The sequence below is a fragment of the Macrobrachium rosenbergii genome, chromosome 3 (assembly GCF_040412425.1).
Source record: "Macrobrachium rosenbergii isolate ZJJX-2024 chromosome 3, ASM4041242v1, whole genome shotgun sequence".
NCBI classification, from domain to species: domain Eukaryota; kingdom Metazoa; phylum Arthropoda; class Malacostraca; order Decapoda; family Palaemonidae; genus Macrobrachium; species Macrobrachium rosenbergii.
The window spans coordinates 4,149,947-4,171,889 of NC_089743.1; the positions used below are offsets into that span (position 1 = coordinate 4,149,947).

Genomic DNA, 21,943 nt, shown 5'->3' on the forward strand with positions numbered 1-21,943 from the left:
TTTTTCTGTCGACGTTTCGACCAGCTCGATGGTTATCTTCTGGACGTTGGGATGAGTCTGGAGACACAGGTATACAGTATATAGGGGGTCCCGGATCAGGTCAATTTTTCATTGGCTGCCTGGGGCAATTCTCCTCAGGCGAAGTCTCCTCTTGCACGGTGATGATTGTATGCGCTCTTGCGTGCATACGCTGGAGTGCACATTAATGAGTGTACTGTATTGTTTGTAGGGTTGCTGCCTGCAGATGGATGTTCCTGATTGGTTTGCTCACCCGGGGTGCCAGTAGGTGCCGTCCTTCGCGCCAATGTCGGGAGGAGGAAGGTCTCCTGTGTAGTGTTGAGAGACTGCTTCTCTCTCCCGAATCATCGAGATAATAGATCAAGCAACCGACCATTTTCTACAGAATGCAAAGTCTATTTTTTATTTTTTTGTAAGGTTTTTCCAGATGAAATTTTTTACCAAAAGCAAATGTTCAAAATTTGTAATAAAGATTTTTATACTGAATAACAAAAATGGCAGAGGTATCAGACAGAAATGACTCACCAATAAAAGCTACATAATTCAGTATTTGAATACCTACATATCATTTGCATATTTTATTACTACTCTATAATAAAACATTATAATAACACAAGAAGTGTGTAGTATCATAACAGTAAGGAAAATAACAAAGAACTAAAGTACAGACATAAAAGGGGGAAGATTAATCAGTTGCACCATTAGCAGGAGGCTGCTGTCATCACTAGTGCTGAAAACAGATTCACAGCGAAAGGGTTAATATTGTTCATCTCAATGTTATTGTGTATAAAATTAAATATCAATTAGAGTACTAATTGTTTTAATAGTACAACACATGACAACAAAATCTGATACAAAATTTTCAAATAACTTTAACAATGTTACTTTGCTTATCACCTCCAATTTTGCTACTACCAGACATAAGTTTTATATACTCATAATCTTTTCATTAGTACATCTTTAATTTTTTATAGTTTTTTAAAACAAGGAATGTTGTGAAATAATTTATCTATTACAGTATGAGTGCTTGGAATACAGTGTATGTACTGTACAGTATCTCCTTGCAGTTGCTAGGAGGTGGTAACCTGAAATATTCTCAGCTTAGTGCATCCAGCCACTTTCTTTTTTCTTTATAATAACTTTTATAATTCCTGTTCTACTTATGCATGTATCATTAACAAATGCCACAGTAGATGAAAGCATCAAAACAATGACAATAACACAACATGTACTACATGTGAGTGTGTGTGTGTGTGTATTTGTCGGCTGATTTCATATAGAGTAATTCAGTACTCATATTCTGGTATCTGTACATTAACAATATAATGAACATTTCACCCAAATCTGTGTGTGTGTGTGTGTGTGTGTGTGTGTGTGTGTGTGTGTGTGTGTGTGTGTGTGTGTGTGTGTGTGTGTGTGTGTGTGTTAGGGCATTACATTTTTATTTGTATAGGATGTGTGTGTGTGTGTGTGTGTGTGTTGGGCACACAGATATTCAAAATCTTTACACCGTCCAAAACCTTTCATAGACAACTTGAGCTTGGGATATTGTATATTACTGGTTGAAACATTGAATAAATATCCAGCGCATTATTATTTACTTATATACACATACACAGAGAGAGAGAGAGAGAGAGAGAGAGAGAGAGAGAGAGAGAGAGAGAGAGAGAGAGAGAGAGAGAGAGAGAGATTCATACAATTGCTCATCTATATTTAATCAACAGATGAACTGAGAACATATGCATCTTAATATACAGTAATCATTTTCACTACAGTATTGATGAAAGCATATATGTGTTGTCATTTTTGTCATTTAGTGAAAATCATTAAATGTAAATGAAAATATTCTCCTTTGACATGTTTAATCTCTCTCTCACATTTTGTATAGTGATTTACCTTGAAGTCTTGGTAAATTTAATATTCTGTAATAAAATGTGATTACATGCACTCCTTACCTAACAACCTAATATTTAATGATCACACAGAAGTAAGACTAGTTCTCAAAGCAGTTGGTTTGACAAAGAACATGTTCATGCCATAAATAAAAAACTGTGGAAACTGCTAATGAACTCAATTTAGGTGCTGAACTACAAGATTCTGAAGAATTACAGGAATACATCAAGAGAGTGCTGACTAATGAAGATTCAACAGAGTAGGAAGTGATTCTGCACTGAGGAGAAGAAGAAGAAAAAAGCTGAAGAAGAATTGAAGTACACAAGAGTTTCACTTTAAAGGGGTTTAGCTACTCAGAAGCCTTCCCCATCTCACTTCCTTCTACCTCAGATCTGATAGATAGCTCAAACAGTGACAATAAATATGTGTTCAAATTTGCGCACACAATGAAAAATAATATTATAGGTTAAAAATAAATTATTTAAAAGTTTGTGATTTAGGATTTGATTTAAATTGTTTAACTAAATAAGGTCAAGCAAATGACTGAGTTCCTGTTATGTCAAGTCAGTCTGTAATCCTAATGCAGAGGTCTGGTTAAACAAATCATTTATAACTATGTAATCCTAGCCTATAGATTAGTCTGTGTATATTTATTTTCACCTCTGTGTCATGCTAAGGCAAACAACTACACACTTTACTCTGGTTCAGTATTTTCATTGACATTTATTGAAAGCTGTACAGCACTGTGCTTACTACAGTAATGTAATGTTATATAATAATTTTTATGAAAAAATAATCCAAAATGAAATTGTGCTTCAATGTGTGTGTGTGTGTGTGTCTGTGTGTCATCTAAAATGAAGAAATGCTATACAGGATACCTGTATGGCATTTTAAAAGGGCATTTCCCAAGCAACCAGCAAATTCAAATACTGTAACCAGCAACCGTTTTGTTCAAAGGGTGCTGGTTATCATGGATTTTAATTTAACGTATATCTGAGCTGATTTCCTCTCCTGTTTTGGCATACAGTACACTACTGTAAAATTTTAAAATATACTAAAAATGTTATACATGGTGTAAAGGTAGCATTACAATGTTATCTAAAATGATCAATACAAACCCACTACTGTACAATATGCATGAAATATCAGCAAGGGACAGCTCCTTGCCTGTCAACCAATTTGCTAAATGACCTAGTCATACTAATGGAACTCATTCATTACGTAAGGAGTATCTGTAATATAAAGAATAACCCAGAAATGTTTGTAACTCATGTAAAACAAAAACGAAAAGATATTTATGATCTTTTTTATATTGTATAAGTTTTGTTTATTTTACACATCTTGTAAGCATAATTAGGTAGAACGACTACAACTGGGTACATTTTTATTATGCTATACTGTACAGTACATATTTTAAGAAAATTCACTTTGCAGATTTATCTCTAAAAGTTTAAATATATAATTTAAACTTTTAAACTGAATGAATTATATAAAATACATGTTAGGAACAGGCTATTAATAACTTTCCATAAGATTGTTTACACTAATAGGTATGCAAGCTGGTTCCAGGTTATCATGTATAGTATAAATAAATCTTTGTTACTTTAACATATTTTTTACTTATGGGGAGGGGTGAACACCCCACTTCCCCATTTTCCATTAGGTTGCAGTGCCACTGATGATATTAATCCATTACTAATATCCGATTTTGGATGAAATTCATATGATATAATGTTGATTTTTTTCAAATAATTGTGAACCATCACTGCATTCTCAGTGATGTTAAAGGTCTCATCTTTCTACCTAATCCTGACCATGGACCACAATATTCAATGACATTCTACATAATCCACTTTGTGACTAATATAAACAAGCCATTAACAAAAATATAAGTAATACTATCTTTAGTTTATCATTTCTAGTAATCTGATAAACCAGTTTTATAATTCTTTCAATTTGGCAGTAACCATAACCTTTAAATATTACAATTAATACTGTACAATATATACTAGCACCTTAATTTCAAACAGCCCTTTTATGTATGATCTCAATTTCAAACAGCCCTTTTATGTATAATCTCAATTTCAAACAGCCCTTTTATGTATAATCTCAATTTCAAACAGCCCTTTTATGTATAATCTCAATTTCAAACAGCCCTTTTATGTATAATCTCAAAATAACACAGCATTTATAATTTTTTTTCATTATTCCACATATACATATCCATGCGGGCTATATTTTCCACTTGAAGAATTATAGAAACTTGCTAACAGTGCTCAGTGCTTCTCAGTTTTTAAGTTTGTACCGATGTGTATAAAAACAACACAATCTTTCAAGTTTGTATCATTCTGTATAAAAACATCTCCAAACGTGAATAATGTATAAACATGCCACACTTATGGGAAAAATAAAAGTTTTATCATTAATAACTATATGACAATGTATCTTACAAGTAACGAAGAGCAAAATATAAACAAAGTAGCACTAGAACCATTCCACCAAAAAGAATGTATTTGTCTTGTGTTGATCGTCTCTCAATCATTCGCATCACTGTATTAGAAAGACCTAGTGTATTGGCAAGATCTAGAACACGTTTATGCGCTCCTTTTAAAGTTTTTCCTTGATCACGTATGCCTTGTAGGACTGATGTGCCTACGCCTAACAAGTCATCAACATCTCTATTTGCATTCTGAAAGAAAAAGAACACAGGTGAAATAAATTTTGAAAAAAATATCAAGTAAATGTCAGCTACACTAAATTCCCCAGCAAGATTTCAGAATTTTAGTATAAGTCTGTTTAGAATACCTTAAATCATATCCAATGAAATTTACTGCATAAAGTAAAGAAGAGAAGACTACACATAAAAATTAAATCACCCATGACTAAATATGCCACATTTTTTGTTGTTTGTATATACTATACAAATAATGTGTTGCTCAAAATGTTGACTGAAGTTCCTTTCTTAGACTAAATACAATTTGCTTCACTGAAAGGTGGTGAAATGCAACAATGTATGAGGTTCATTTGGCATGCCTGCAGCGCCCATGTTGAGTACGGTAGACCGATTTGGATGCATGATAACTTCTACATCTTACATATGCCAATTTCCATTTTAATATAAAAACATCAAGTTGAAATAGAATATTTTTACAAATATGAAGGAGAATCTCTGATATATCAAATAAAGAAATTGGGAATACTGTTTCTTTGAATAAATGGTTTAATAGGAGTCACACAAGCCTAGAATGAATGGTGACTGGTAATGACGTGTGAATAGTCTTCATAAACTGAAACTGGCTAGAGAAACCACTTTCACTGAATATATGGGACAAACAGTTTAAAGTTGTTTTTTAATTATGTTTGAAAGAATCTATTGGCTTATCTTTTGATGCCGTTCTTTAATTATATTCAAAAGCATTGGTTAAAGTTTTATTAGTCTTTTCTACTAAATTAAATTTCTTAATGTTACATTTCAATTCGACTTCTTACTCATGATCATCTACCAACTATTACTGATGATGTTAATTCTATATGGAAATAAATTATTTTTGTTTTACTATTTTACCTCACAATGAAGAGTATAAACCATTTTCTTTCAAGGAGTGAATAATTCAATCCTCAAGCATACAGGCTCAGAATTAGGCCAAATGGACAATTCTAGGAGGCCAGTCAGCACTATAATGATCAATTATATGGTTGCATAATGACTGTAAAATAATATGTTATGAAAATCTAATAGTGCAAATACTTAATAAAAACCATACTGCATATTATAAAAACCTCGCTTTTCACAGATAGGGCAAAGGATCAATAGGCCTAGCCAAGCATTTTTCAATATTTTACGACAAAAAAAAATAGTGTACTAAATAGTCTTGTTTTTAATGTTGTACACACAAAAAAATGTAGGCCTACAAATTTCAAAATTAAAATGAAACCCTCTTCAGACCGAAAAAAACAAAAGTTGAGTCACAAGTAATCTAAAAGATTAATACCACAGTTCTCAAAGAAAAAACACGAAAGAACAAGAATAATTTTAATTTGCTTTAAAGGGAACAATATTTAAATTGGCTGCCAGGATACTGATTGCATGCATAATATCCGTTAGCGAGTGACTCATTCATTTGTTTTAGATTAAGCCAGCCTTGTGCAGGCACATGATCTTGCTCTAAGGCAACCTTAACAGAGTCACTGAGAGACTCGGTTATCATGGCACATCGTGCACCTGTGCCATCTGGCTAATAGTTGCCAGATACTGCTTGCTGAATACTGCCATTTGCCTTCTGTCTGAAAGATTAAGGGAACTGATACAATATTTTGTATCATAATTGTAGTACAACAGAATATGAGTCAGCCACATTCCCTTTATTCACCAGCCTGTGAAAGAAAAAACTCATCACAGATTCCCATACTTTCTCCTCAGGGAGACCAGGTGAGTTTGAACTCACAGCAGCTACCAGAAGCACTGTTCATCCTCAAAGGAACATACAAAAGAAATACAGTACACCACCGGCCCCATATTCGCAGGGGATGCATACCGCACACCTCCGCGAATAACTAAAATCTGCGAATACTTGGAACCCCCTCTAAAAACACTTAGAACTGCCTATTTTGATAATTTAAACACGAAAAAACACCCTAAATATGCTTATACCTGAGTATTTTAATAGTTTTATCACAAAAAATGCATTTAGCCATGAAAATGATATGAAAATACAGTAATTTGTGAATATTTCTCAGTGAAAAATACAGCAAATGGGTGAATTTTCTGTGAATAATGGGTAGATACGTTCCACAGAGAAATCCACAAATATGTGAGTCCGTGAATAGTGAGACCATGAATATGGGGGGTTTACTGTAGACAGATGAAATGGCCTAGCTCCTGATTAAGTGACCCCAACCACACAGACATAAAAATGGTCCATGGTATAGTCACTTAAGTTATTACCTACCTTCTTTAATTCAGGATACCAATTAGGGTTTAATAATGAAGGATAAGGAAAAAAATGAGCCTATATATGTGTTATTCTATGTAGTTTTAAATGACACCCACCTATTCACAGTTTGGGATTCGCGGCTTCCTAGTCGAGGATTTTTTTGTAGAGAAATATTCACTAATTACTGTATTTTAATGTTATTTTCGTGACTAAACACATTTTTTATGATAAAAAATTTTTTTTACTATTCAAATACAGGCAGTCCCCAGTTATTGGTGGGGGTTCTGTTTCGATGGCATGACGATGAGCGAAAATCGCCGATAACAGAAAATTGGCGATTTTCGGTTACCAGCGCTTCTGTTAGGTATGTATGGATGCCAATAAGCGATTATCAGTGCTGATAAGCAGAAATCTACACATGCTGGTGCTGAAAGTCGCCGATTTTCGTCGCTAGACAAGCCCCGAAAAACTGGATTGCTGATAACCGAGCCCGCTGATAACTGGGGACTGCCTGTACAGTCAATCCCCACTATTCACAGTCTCACAATTCACGGATTTTTCTGTGGAACTTATTCCCAAATTATGCGAAAAATTCGGCAATTCACAGACTTTTTTGTTGAGAAATATGAAAATACATTTTTTATGATAAAAAAATTATTTACTGATTTTAAAAATTAAGATTATTAAGATCAAATAATAATAATAATAATAATAATAATACTGTACCTGTAATAATACAAGTAATAATAAGTACTAATTTTCAAATATTAATAAGATTAAATAATAATAATAATAATAATAATATATGAAGGGAGTAGACCCTCTTCTAAACAGGTCTTATTAAAAAGGATAGCTGTATTATGTGAATTTATCTTATACAGTGTCTTTTCTATTTTCCTTATGATTCGCTTTTCTAGCTCAGTGATGTTAGTCAGCAACTGGCCGATATTCATATTGGAAAAAGGATAGTGTGTGGAATGCGGGAAGTCTTTTACTGAAATATCCTATCAGAAATCCTTCGTCGTCTGGATTCAGGTTCTATTTCAGGTACCATTGACATGTTTCGACCAGCTCGTTGGTCATCCTCTGGACGTGGGTGAAGAAGATCTGGAGAAACAAGGTGCTTGGGTCGGTATTTATAGGGGGTCTTGATCAGAGCTGAATTATGATTGGCTGCCTGGGACAGGTCATCTCGGGCGGACATCGATAAATTATACCGGCAGGAACCTCCCCCCGATGCCCCTGAATGCACAGAACATCATCGAGAATAATGTCAGCCCCGTTGACTCCAACAAGAATATTCATCTGGTTATTTATTACAAGAGCAAAAAGACGAGCAGCCTGGTAATGTGCAACAATCCAGGCCCCCTCAACAGGACCCCTTGAAGAAAACCAACGTGGTATACTAGTACTCATGCCCCATCTGAGGATGCCTCGGTTCTTACATCGGTATGACCATCATACTAGATGTTCTGCTAGCATAAGACCCTTCCAAACTGCCAAAAGCTGTAGGTTGTTTACCTTCCAACTCCCTGACAACAAATGTTTCTCAGAAGGTCCCCCAAACCTGCCTCTGAGATATCTGAGGACAGTGAACAGGTTCTTGAGGTCTACAGGCCAACCCATTAAAGTTCTCAAAAGTGGTGGGAAATTGTCTACCTACCTCTCCATTAGAAAAGAAAAACTAAAAAGAGAGAGCTAATCTTCATCCTCAGATAAAGACTTGACTGGATAGGAAAAGCATAGATTAGTCAATATTGAACAAAATGCCCAGCTCTGAGGTTAGACATAAAACATAATTCTTCACCCTCAAGGTCGTCAGAAACAAATTGGTGAGAACAAACCAACCATCCAAAATAGAGAGAACTACTTTGATAACAAGCAGACGAATCCATCCTGCTAAAAACTCCAACACACAAGAGAATATTTTTCATCACTAAAGGTGTATCGGGATGTGGAAGTACGTGTCCTACATGTCGACAGGAAACATCCAATGCTCTTCCGAAAGGCTGCCAGGACCAAACTGAATGACATATTGAAAAGGGAGTAATGTAAATAAACTTGTTGAGACTGGAAATACTCATGGCTCAATGGCCTCGTTGCATAATAACTGTCCAATCTATCCTTCCCAACTCTGAACTTCTCTGTGTGAAGAGTGTGGAGAGGATATCAGGAACTTGATAGGGGTAAAAATATAACAAAAGGCACAAAGTATCCTTCCCTGAGAACCATCACTACCATATGTTCTTGACACTTAGCCAGACACTTCTGAAGCTCTGCACACTGCCTTCTGAGGATCCACACAGCCTACTTGAACTGGGAGTTCAAAACATCAGTTATGATTATATGGAACTTACATAAAAGAAAAAGCTGTATGGGCAAGATCCTAGAGGGAAGACTTCAAAGGTAGTGCTAAGAATTTTCTAATTTCCTGATTCAAGACATCTTAGGTGATGGCCTTATACACTTGGAGGTTAAGGAGACAATGATGGGACACTGTCAAAAACAGGGCTACCTTATATGATTTGTACACAACTGTTTCCATTACTTACAACTGAGTTGTAAAAGGAATAAGACATTCCTCCCATTAGCCTTGGAAGTAGGTCTATCAAGGAGAGGTTACAACTCTGACGCATCAACAAGAAACTCTGGCTCCTCAGGACTTATATTTATAACTAATATCATCATCATCATTATCTCTTATAAGTATCTACATATGTACATAACCATACATACATATCTACATATGAATGCATAAACATTACATATATGTATATAATATACATACAGTAAACCGCCCGTATTCGCGTTCTCATGGTTCACGGACTCATGCATTCGCTGGTTTCTCTGTGGAACATATCTAGCCATCATTCGCTGTATTTTTCACTGAGAAATATTCACTAATTACTGTATTTTCATATATTTTTCATGAGTAAATGCACTTTTTGTGATAAAACTATTAAAATACTCAGGTATAAGCATTTATACAGGGTTTTTCTTGGTTTAAGCTATCATATGGGCAGTTCTAAGTGTTTTTAGATGGGTTTTAAGCATTCGCGGATTTGATCTATTTGCGGGGGGGTGTGGGACGCATCCCCGCGAATACAGGGGGTTCACTGTATAAGAGTTAAGGCAGTCCTCGAGCTAAGGCGGTCTCAACATGAGTCGATCCAATCTTACAACGCTTTTAAGAAATATTCATAAAGAATTTGTCTCCGACTTACAGCAAAAATCTGAAGTTAAGATAACGTTAGGCTGGGTACTAATTTCTGAGCTCCCTCATGTAAATAAGTAAGTGTCACCATCCTTTCCATGTGCAAGCCAACCACAGGATTAAAGGTAAGGCTTTCATCACTTTTTTATTTTTACAAATTTTTTAAAGTTAAGATCTGATTTAAGTCACCTCAGGAACCGATATCTGTCTTAACTCCTGGACTGACTGTATATATTAAGTATATACTGTAATTCGTATTTAGCGACCTCACATTTTGGGGTATGTGTTCATATATTCAGCGGTCTTGCAGGTGGCGCTCATTACATTGGCAAATACCTTTCAGCTTTTGTTCATTCACATGAGGTTGGGAGTGAAGTCAGCTAGTGAGTGGCCAATGGTTCAGAAATGTTCACGGGGCACTTGGATGCAAATCACAAGTCCATGGTGGATTTTTCCATTGTCGGCTGTTGTGGGCGTGACATGGGAGCGTGCGTCAGCTCGTGTGTGTCTTGATATGATTCGTGCAAAGAATATTGTTCATTCCCTCTTTAGAAGCAATAGCACCTGGACACGCGTGTTGGGAACGCGTTGGGAACTGAATTTCCCTCTGCGAAATGTAAGGGTTAAACTTTAAACTTACTAACCTAACAAGTGTTACTGTTATTATTTAGTGATTGTTACCACTTGGCAATTATTTTACATTTTGTCTCATGTGTTTATAAGCAAGGGGTCTAATAGTGTTTGTTCCATTTTTTTCCCAAGAGTGTTTCATAGGTCCCATGATCGTTTGGGGAGGTTATGTTCCTGGTTAAATGAGCATCTAAAATGAGCGATGGGGAAAGTGGTTGTATTATCAGAACAGTGACTTCAGACTGTAAGAATTATGTGTCACAGACTTGGATAAATAATACTTAATTAATGGTGATGGGGAAATAGGATGTTGACTTTGGTTTAATTTCCCATTATATATTTTTTTATTTCAATTTCATCAGAAATTGTGGCGCTTTTCAAATTACTTCATCAGCATCCATTTTTTGAAGCTTTTGAAGGTTTTTTTAAGATCCGTTTCTTTTAATTACCAGCACCATGTTAAATTTTCTGAATAAATTATTTTTGGTAATCCAGGATTTGACTTAGATCCAGAGAGAGAGAGAGAGAGAGAGAGAGAGAGAGAGAGAGAGAGAGAGAGAGAGAGAGAGAGAGAGAGAGAGATTTGTTCGGCTTGGCCAACACTACCAATATTTTCTTTGTCCTCTTTGAAGTTGAAGTAAGTTCAATTATAATATGCCCTCTTGGAGGGCGTAACATATGTATAATCAAATATATGTATTATTCTTGCAGTATTTGATCTGTAGTGCTAAGAACAAAATATCAAATTCAAAGGTACTTCAGCCTCACAAGTAGGCCAAAGTATCTTACCTATTACAGGAGTCTTCATTTCCTAGGTCCAAGAACCTGAAACTGCAAGTTGAACAGAAGGTGGTGAAAAATGTTTATTGCATGCAAGTCCTAACCAGCTTTAAGCAGCTTCAAAACTGGAAAAAGATGCAGTGGCATCTGAAAGCTAGCATAAAAGGCTCACTCTACAAACACAGTTGCAATTAAAAAACACTGCTTGAGTTAGGGGCAGAGTTAATAACACTAAACAGTTTCCGTTTCTCTTTGACTGTTCATACATTTCCCAAAGGCTCCACTTTCATGATAAAGCACCCTACCAAAATCTGTGTTAACTTCTTATTTGTTTTAACAGGAGCCAAGGTAGGAGTAAGCTTCAACTTTGGCAAAAGGAAGCAAAAATGGAACACCACAAGCTATGCATCACTTAAATGCTAAAGGAGAATCAAACAAATCACGGTTGAAACCTCCCAAGTTTAAATGTGGACCACATAATGGCAGCAAAGACGTTACGGCATGCTGGTAGTGAGTACCGAAGATGGGGAAGGAAGAGGATTCTTGCATGACGTCACCACGTAACCCTTCGACAGTCGGGGTCACCTGCATAAGTGAAGGGGAAAGGGAGGTCTCTTGTGTGATGTCATCATGTAACCGTGAATATATCTGAGAAGCGAATACTGACAAGTGAGAGCTGTTACCAGGCTCACTCACTCCAGGTAAGTAAGTGGCAGAAGAGGAAGAGCTGCTATACGAAGAGGAGTGATTGTCACAAGGTGATGAATAAGAGACAACAGAGGGGAAAACTGAGTAAGAGGGGGGAAGGGTTATAGTTCACTTGGGGACAATATGGGGGGAAGGGGAGAGAAAAAGTAGAACCGACATGCGGCTCAGAACTAATGAGGCAAATGTTTTATGTCTGAATCCTAACTCTATTGCCTGCCTACATCACAATATACTCTCCAAAAGGGATGGAATGGGAGCTAGCCAATGTTGCCAACTTAGAGGAAAAACTCCTATGTTGAGCGCCAATGAACAAGAGAGACAAACTCTGAACTCAGCAAGAGTTGTCAGCAGCTCAGCACCAAACCTGAACCAGAAAAACGGTTGAAAGACAGGTGTTAAAGAGCATAGAACCTTGGTCCCAAGACATGCCTTGGTTTCCTGTCAGAGGAGACAACCAACCAACCAAAGCAGGGCAGTCCAGAGGGCAGGCTACAGACAGATGCCAAAGCTCTTACACCTCTCTCGCAGGGGGAACTGAAAAAGGTCAAAAACTGGGGAAGAGGGCGATTTTTGCCCTAATATTTCGATCAAACACTGAAAAAGGTCGAAAACTGGGGGGGGGGAGATTTTGGCCCTAATATTTTGATGATATTATTTTTCTCCTGAACAACCTAGGGAGCAAAAGATAGCAGAGCAGAAAGAGAAAGAGAAATTAACCTAGGCTATCAGGTAGGCAAATGAAGGATGAGAAGGAACAACGGAAGACAAAAGGAAAAAACTGAGCAGGCTGCTGGTGTGCCCTAATTGTTTACATAAACTACTGGCCTCTAACATCATCTGGTACTTCACAAAAATTTACATCCTCTCCTCAAAACTCATAATCTACATATCAGGAAAACCACACTTGGGCCTGTGCAGCATAACATAGGCTCAACAAAAAACTCATAATCTACATATCAGGAAAACCACACTTGGGCTTGTGCAGCTAGTCTAACATAGCTGCTAACATATGCTACGTTGTTATTGTAGATGACATAAGGCAAAACCAGAAAATCACAATATTGTACATGAGAAATTAGCCAGAAATCATCTAATATAGTCTAAAGCTGATCAAGACCGTGTGTTTAACACGACGGCATAAAGAAATATGACAGAATGTAAACATTCCAGCACCATCTGGTGGAAAACAGGTGAATACAAAGACAGTCCTAGCGAGTTAGCCAAGAGTATTTTGATTTTTATTAAATGCTGATCGCACCAAATAGCACGAAGATAAGGCTAACTTTAACAGTAGGTAAGACTCATTCCAAATAATTCAGGCTTGAATATAGATTACAATCAACCTGGGCTCCCCTAAGATCTGACAAGCCCAGGAAGTTTGGCTTTCCTCAGAAATTTATTTCTATTCATGGGAGATGCCTTTGGCTGTCTGCCACAAAACTTAATTACAGGCAATCCCCAGTTATTGGTGGCCTCGGTTAACGGCGATCTGGTTCTACGATGCTTGTCTAGTGATGGCAATAACTGGATTTTCGGTGACGATATTCACTTATCGGCGCCGATAACCACCTAAAAGAGTCTGATTGTACACTGTAGCCTGCACCTGCGCAAAATTTTAAAATATTTGATAAATATTGTCGTATCAGTATTAATTGTTTACCCCAGCGCAAAATCAAATTATCATAACTCGAGCACTACCTGGGTACCTGAGTATTTTAACAGTTTTATCACAAAAAAGTGCATTTAGTCATGAAAATGATATGAAAATATAGTAATTAGCAAATATTTCTCAGTGAAAAATACCACGAATGGGCAAATTTTCAGTGAATAATGCGTATGTATGTTCCATAGAGAAATCCATAAATAGTCGAGTTCGCGAATCGTGAGACTGCTAATACAGGGGGTTTACCATATATTGTAAAATATTAGCTATTTAGGGACATTTTTAAAAATTGTGCAAATTGATTTTATTGTAGCCCTAATGATGGGAGCAAAAATCTTGCAAGTCATGGGGCTTATCAAGATGAAATGGAAAAAACTGCCTGAAATTTACAATAAATAAAAATTTCCTAAAATGTTAAATTCTTCATCAATAACACCAGTAAAAACTGCCTCCCAATGTCTACCCCTACCATACCCAATGGCATAGCACCAACATTATCAAAGATACACAAGAGTGAGCCTAACTTCCTTGTTGGGCTGTGGCTAAATAATTTAGCTTTAATAATTCCTTAATGGACAAATATACTACCTGGCTGCATACAGTAAATTAATCTTAAACTTATGATGTACTCCTGAAATACTGAGGTAATGAATGAACACTGTCTGGTTGGTCAAAACATTGTTCATACATTTTCAAAATCTAGATTAAATTAATTTCAGTAAATAACTACAGTAAGATACACAGTATTTTGAGAACTTAACAGACCTTACACTTGTCAGTAGAGTACTGTTTAAACCCCTTCTATGCTCTCACCATTAATTTATCATGATGTTGAAGTTCATGGTCAAGAAATATTGAGGTTTCTTGCTGATCATTGGTTGTAAACTTTCTAGACAAAAGGGCATCTCTCTCTTCAGCTTCATGAAGTCTAACTTGTCTTCGATGCTGAAGCATTCTAAAGGAATTCTGGAATTTTAAAAAGAAAATGACTGTATTCCCAAAGTTATGACAATAATGATTTACTATATATATTCAAATCTTCCTTAGTCTATAAAAGTAATACACTGTCCTTTACTTTTTAATATAACCTCTTATACCATACATAAATACAACTTCCCCTGGGTTCCCAGTGCCATATCCTGAAAATATAAAGCTTATAAAATATACTAACATGTCTTATCGCAATCTTATTGATCATCATTAACATCTGAAAGTCAAATTCTGCCATTGCAAGATTAGATGTAAAACCAGTTCTCTCCACTCTCTACTGCAGTAAAAACTATCTGCCTGAAATTCCATCTGATCCATGGTCTTCATGTACAGTATGCCCTTTTTTCAAGATTACCTGGACCTTAACATTGCTCTTCATTCTGCTACTGTCTTATCACCACCCACTAACCAAAATATGTGGAGAATTTTTAAGATTTAAGACACAAATGGGCAATGAAAAAACTATTATCTGGTGAAGATATGAATTTTATCAACACTGAGAAATATTTATGATGTACAAAAAATTATATTTTTAAAACAAGTCTGAGCACTACACTGTATAAAAATTATGTATATTTAGCTAATTAACTTCTACCTATTCTTTCAACTATTTTTTTATAGCATAGCTGCTCTTTTCCTCAAAGGAGTTAATTATGGTCCCCAGGGCTCCATAAGACAGACCAACCAATATCAATATCGTAGTTGTTCTTGGCTAGAATAATGCTTCTTGGCACACTTATAAGGTATATAAGGACTCGAGGCAGAGGGTTGTCCCTTGCACAGCGACTGCCTCAGTTTTTCCTTCATCTTCCTCACACACATGTGGCAACAGCACTTAGGTCAGTCATTTTCCCCACTACGCTTAGATCTTTCGTGAGACGGAAAACCCCTCAGCAGCTCCAGAAGAATTCTGCTTCAATGGTACTGTTCTGGTTATATGCCAGTGACATCGTCTGAGGAATGTTATGTGCATGGGCTTAAGACCCAGGTAAAAGTTTTAGTGCATTAAAATTTGAGTGAGTAGACATCTAACAGACTTTCTAGCCAGTGTATCCTACAAAGTGAGGATTTTGGATTAGGTTACTAAGCTTCACCATACACTAAGTGCTTTTTGTCTCTGCTAAAAAAAGTTATAAATGGCAATACTAGAATGTTTATTATTGAAACTCACTAGTCAATGGTTTTCTTACTTTATGTAAATAATTCTAGTTCATGCTAACGGAAAATTTTGATTTTTTACTGATTTCTTGGATATACAATGATAACTGTGAACTGCCAGTTCACCTCTGTGCTTGACTAAAAACTTTGCTGTAAACTAAATTTTCTTTCTTTCCTTCATTATAATTTAAAAACAATTTAAATGAATTTAGCTATATAGAAACTTCCTCAGTTACCTTCAGTATCAGGATGTTTTTCAGTAGTACAGGAATAGAAAATATTTTCAGGTAGGTCTACTTCTAATATGAATTACTCCACCAGTTAGTGATGTTACACCCTCTCCAGAAAATCTCATAGCACTTTTCTTTGTCTTAGTGGGATACAGAAATACTCTCCACTAATAATCAAAGTTATTTAAATTACCAAAATCTCATAGTACCAATTCTGATTAAAAATCATATAAATATATTTGTAATCTTTGTACAGTAATTCTGATAATTAACTAAATTTTGAAATACAGTACCAATTAACATAGCCTAAAACCTTTATCTGGTACTTTACTTCAGGTCTGAACTTACAAAAAAGCCCAACAGCTTATGGAAACAGACGGATTATAGACAGACATAAATGAATTTTCCTTAAATAATAAGTTAGTAGTAGCTACAAAGAAATATTTTAATATATTATTACTGTGGTAGTTGTAAGGTAATACCCTTAATACAGTTTGGTACTAATGCTTAATGGGTATTACCCATTAATCATAGCACCTATCAGGATACTATAGACACATAGTTATGATCAAGTCTTCTGCTTGACCCTGAAGCATTCACTGGCTATCCAATGAATATAAGTGGCAAACACTTCACCACTACAGGGCTGCTATTATGTAGGACCCATAGATCAACTGCTCTGCTGCAAATTGCTCAATCTGCCTTTTGCCCCTTGAGGATGGCTAATACTACCTGCTGTGATCAGAACCCTTGTAGGAATGAAGATGAATTTGGTTGGTCACCGGACTTGTAGGAAATATGTGACATGCTCCTGGCAGCAAGCCAGAGCAATGAAAAAGCTATCTCTTTGGGTCAAAAGTTTCAGGAGTACAGTGGGAGGAGATTACATATTACCAGCACAACCCTAGCAGAGAGTATTCCCTTTCTTTTCCAAACAGAATACAAACCCTGGCTAAAATGCCAAGACACTAGATGCTAAGACCTCCCACTCTGACTCCTCCGATGGAAAAGAAAAGTCATTCTTTGGGAGAGATGCCATCCATAACCAGCATCAAGCAAACATTGCCACTGAAATTTCCCTGCTGAACCCAGAAGACCAGGGACACAATCTTCTATTTTGCAAGAGAAAGATGCCTCGAATAATAATCTAAGCTCTCCCATGCAACAACCAGATATCAAGGACCCAAATCGGGCCACCCTTCTCCATCTGAAATATGTTTCTTCTACAGACTGTACTACAGTGTTTTATCTGGGACTTCCAACCTGCTAGGCAGTGGCAATACGGCTGCCTTGGCACAATCATCCCAGGCAGGTGTCCCTAATAGGAAGATTGTGCCCAAGGCTTTGTCAGAAAATCTTGTTTCTGAGCATCAGTGTATCATGGATACTATTCAGCATTCCCATGAGAAATTCGTGTCATTCTTGGATACAGAGTTGGATTTTATCTCTTTAAAATTTTTCAGCCTTTAAAAAAGAGAAATAGGCAGACTGTAAAATCCACCAGGGCAGAGATTGTTTCACTTGCAGAAAAGTTTAGGTTCTGGGAACAAGGCAATAAAAATACCAAGACCAAAAAGAAGTCATGTCAGTCATTTAAATCTCCATGGGAACCAGAAGGTTCATTGAGAGACAACATACCCACTTCCATAATTCAGACCGGTACTAATAACTAGACCAAGTTGGACTATGAAACCTCAAATAAGAAAGTATCAGGGGCACCAATATCCATCACAATGTGCATCCTTTCGTCACATAGGAAATACCTGACGAACAAAAAGAAAACAATGACTTAGGTTGAATAGGTGGAATTTTGGGATGGCTGCTTTTCCCAAAGTGGAATGGTGCTTGATCCCTCCTTCAACAGGAATTCAAAGTGTCAAAAGGAGACTTTTATCCTTCCTGCTACCATGGCAATGAGAGCCACAGAGACAACCTTCTTAAGGTTTAATGGAAAATATAGTATTTCCACAATTCTAGAGACCCACTACTCTCTTTAGGTGGCACCAGCTTTCTGTCCTTTCATTTTCAAAACAGTAAACTATGTGAAGGCAGATTTTTGGGGGGTTTTGCCATACTGGTATGTAAGAGAAATTGGCAGAAATAAAACCATTTGTTTCTGCCATTCCTGTATTTGACAATTCTACAAAGGAATGGGCAATACATGTCCTCCCTGATGAACAGAAGCAGTTCCTACTAGAAGTGGCTATCCAGCAGTTTGAGGCCCTTATAAAAAAAATCTCAAGGCAGACAGCCGTGTCAGAATTTCATGCAAGGCTCAACCTCCTTGACATCCTGGCCTCCGCTACTTTGCTAGAAGTAGTTATGAGGGAACTTCCTGATTCTTTTAGGACTGTCTTAGCTGCAGTTTCAAAGACACTCATGCAGATCCTATGGGGGAACACTCTATGGCTTCATGGACTGGTGACTTATGGTTTGAAAAGAAACAATGGTGGGCTCCAAATGTCACTCCCAATGTTACTCTGCCATGACATTCTTCCACCTTCTGTCAGGACCCTTTGAAGACTCTGTTGTTACAAAACTCACTGGACAAGCCTGACAACAGAATTACACAATACTTTACAGTCACCACCCAACTTACAGTATACAGTAAATGTATACTGCATTTCTCATTTTTATTATATCATGATGAAGAGTTACAAGCAGTTCGTCAGTTTCTACTTAGACAAAAGTGTTTTGGGAAGGTTTACAAGGACCACCACATGTTCTGAGTCTCTCATGAATCTGATCCAGACTTCAACGTTGAGTTTGAGGCTAACCTGTTTACTGACATCCATAGTTTACAGTACACATAACACTTGCTCCCCAATTTGTGAGATAAAAATATTGGTTTCTATCAAATTTAATGCAATTCAGCATTTCATTTTTTCGATCTTTCAATCTTCAGCTGAAAACCCTTTTGGACAGTGTCCATAGATTATAAACCTAGAGGACTAGCTCCAAAGGGAAACTGGCATGGAGAGAGAGAAGTCATAAGAAAATTGGTAAATAAATAAATATGAGGGAATAGAAAACAAAATCACTGTGCCTGAATTCAAATGTCAGCAGAAGGCTGGAATGAATTTGCTCCTTGCTAAACATTTGAAGATCGACGATTCCAAAACTGCACTATGCCAAGTATTCCCCATTTTAGTTGTAAGGATGATAAAACTAAGCAAGCTGAGTTGCACTAAACCTGTAACTAGAAAAAGACACACTGTTTTTAGCAGCAGCCTGACTGGCATTGCAAACAAAAACAGCAAGGTCAGGTTAAGAAAAGTGCAGAAGATGTTTGCCAATGTAGTACATTTTATGCGACAAACACAATGAACTCACTTTATGTCTATGCCACATGTAAATATTACGAATTGCTGATGATGCAACACTTGTGGGTGTAGTCAAGTCTCCACTTACGAGAAATGAAGCTGCTCTTAGTCTCAATCCTGATGTGGAGTGGATTAATGAATGGTATAGTCGATGGGGTATGAGTATGAACCCAAGTAAAATGAAAAACTACTGATTAATAGATTTTTTGTAATGATTTTCCACCCCATCCTCCCCTTCAAGTAGATGGGACTCTGCTGAATGAACCTGAAGCTTTACCTATACTTGGTGTAACCTTTGACTCACCTCTTACTTTTGAGAAACATTCAATGAGTGTCACCATAAGCCACACAGAAGTTAGGTATTATACATTAAGGCCTCATATATTTAAAATGCAACATGTTTTAGGTCATCTGTTCTTCCTTTACTAGAATACTGTTCTCTGGTGTGGATGTCTGCTTCTTCCACAGATTTATCTCTTTTAGATAGAGTGGTTTGTGGAGGTAGGTTCCTGTTTCCTAGCATGAGCAGTTATCACTTGGACCATCGATACATAGTCTCTTGTTTGTAAATTTTTCGGAAGTTCTACTTTAACACAGAACTTTCACCACCACAAGTGACTCCTGATCCTCTTTTCCTGCTAAGAGCGACTAGATTTGGTGAACAGCCACACCAATATGCAGTGCACGTGTCGCGTCGTTGAACTTCTCAGTTCCACAAGTCTTTAATTCCTCACACCTTTGGACTGTTGAAGTCTCCCTTTGGAGATTGTGCAACAAGAACCTCAAAAGTTCAAAGATGTTATGCATTACTACCCTAAAAATATTCATCTGGAACTTATGTATTTCTTTTTCTGTATTTCCTATTATCTTCTGTAATTTCTTTCAGGTGAACACCATATTCTTTGGAAGTTTGAATTTTAAGTCAATGGTCCCTGTAGACTTGTTCCATATGAATAAGGTTTATCTTCTGAATAATAATATAATAGTAATAATAATAATATTTTGTTAAATGTGATGGCAGCCTTGCTTGCATTAATCTTGTAGATTATTCTTTCAACTCTTCTAATTACCCTTTTTTCTTCTTCAGCAACAGAATTAAGTAAAATGCCAAAGTTCACTGTAGGGGTTTTATTTATAAAAATATCAGAAGTCGAAGGTAATGAAAATTCCGAGGGCGAGGTCCAAAAACAAGTGCAGGGGTCATCAGTGCTTCTGGGATTGTAGGTATCGCGACATGTTTTGGAAGAGCTGAATGAAGTGGTGGCTATGTTCTTTCTTTTTTATGTCAGTGGTCGGCGGGGGGCGCTGGTCATGGTCTGCTTTTTGATTGGTTGAGAGACCGTTGATTTTTGATTGGCCAAGAGAGCGCTGATGTCACTAGGCATGATCTTCTCCCATTGGTTGGCAGTTTCTCGGTCTTAATCTCAGAGCGTAGTGGTTGCTCTGCGATGTCCTATGGTTCGTAAGACATGCCCTGTGGAGGAGTACATTTATAGCTTCATTTAGGTCATGTCCTCTGTCGGGGGGTTTGTCAGAAGGGCCTTGTTCCTTGCTGCTGCTCTCAACGTCCTGCTGGGATGTTCCGAGTTATGTTTACAGGGGTGCTGTGATAGGGCACCATGCCGTTGTTGGAAGCAGATAGGTTTCAGGGGTAGTGTTGATGGGAAGTTTTCTGCTCCTATATGCAGTGCCTCTAGTATCCATAGTCTTCGGTGGTCAGGGGCTTGATCTATTACTTCGAAGCAATTGATAATATCACTATGCCGGACACAAGGCTGTGAGCGTCTCTAGCATGGTTGAAAATGGCCCCCTCTTGGGCGTGACAGGAAATCCGTTTCGAAAGACGCATGGTGGTCATTCCGATGTAGGTCGCAGGGCATCCTTGCGAAGGGCATTTGTACTGGTACACCACGTTGGTCTTCTTCAGCGGTTCCTGTCGAGAGGCGGGGTTGTTCTTCATAATAAGACTGCTCGTCTTCTTGCTGGCATAGTAGATAATCAATTGTACATTTTTCGTCAGGTCGGTGGGGGCGACATGCTCCTTGATGATGTTTTTCAGGGCCTTTTCATCGCCTTTATACCGTTTGTGGAACCTCCCTCTGTAGAATAATTTAATATCTTCAGGGAGGGCCAGACGGGGTTCTTGCTGGTACCAATTCTCCGAACCTTTCATTACTACGTCTTGGATGTCTCGGTTTTTGTGTCCGTTGTTGACCAATACTTGGGTGGCGCGGTCGAGTTCTTCATGCGTTTTTCGCCATGAGGAGCAGTGGTAGAAGGCGCAACAAACATAGGCTTTAATCGCAGATTTTTATAATGCTCTGGGCACTTACTCTCACCATTCATGCAAAGGCCCAAGTTAGTGGGTTTGGTGTAAACGGAAGTGCTGAAGGCGGTGCCCT

General features: G+C 37.2%; 1 protein-coding gene across 3 annotated transcripts in view; it reads right to left on the reverse strand.

The window, feature by feature from the left end:
* Nucleotides 1-1,494: 1,494 nt before the first annotated feature.
* Membrin (golgi SNAP receptor complex member 2) overlaps nt 1,495-21,943 on the reverse strand; it is a 64,065-nt gene continuing 43,616 nt past the window's right edge. For all 3 annotated transcript variants that reach the window (XM_067126529.1, XM_067126528.1, XM_067126530.1), the window contains exons 4-5: nt 14,654-14,806; nt 1,495-4,600 (exon numbers count right to left, since the gene is read on the reverse strand). In XM_067126529.1, coding sequence (XP_066982630.1) covers nt 4,358-4,600; nt 14,654-14,806 — 396 coding nt within the window. In that variant the 3' untranslated portion in view covers nt 1,495-4,357. The remainder of the gene's footprint in view (nt 4,601-14,653; nt 14,807-21,943) is intronic.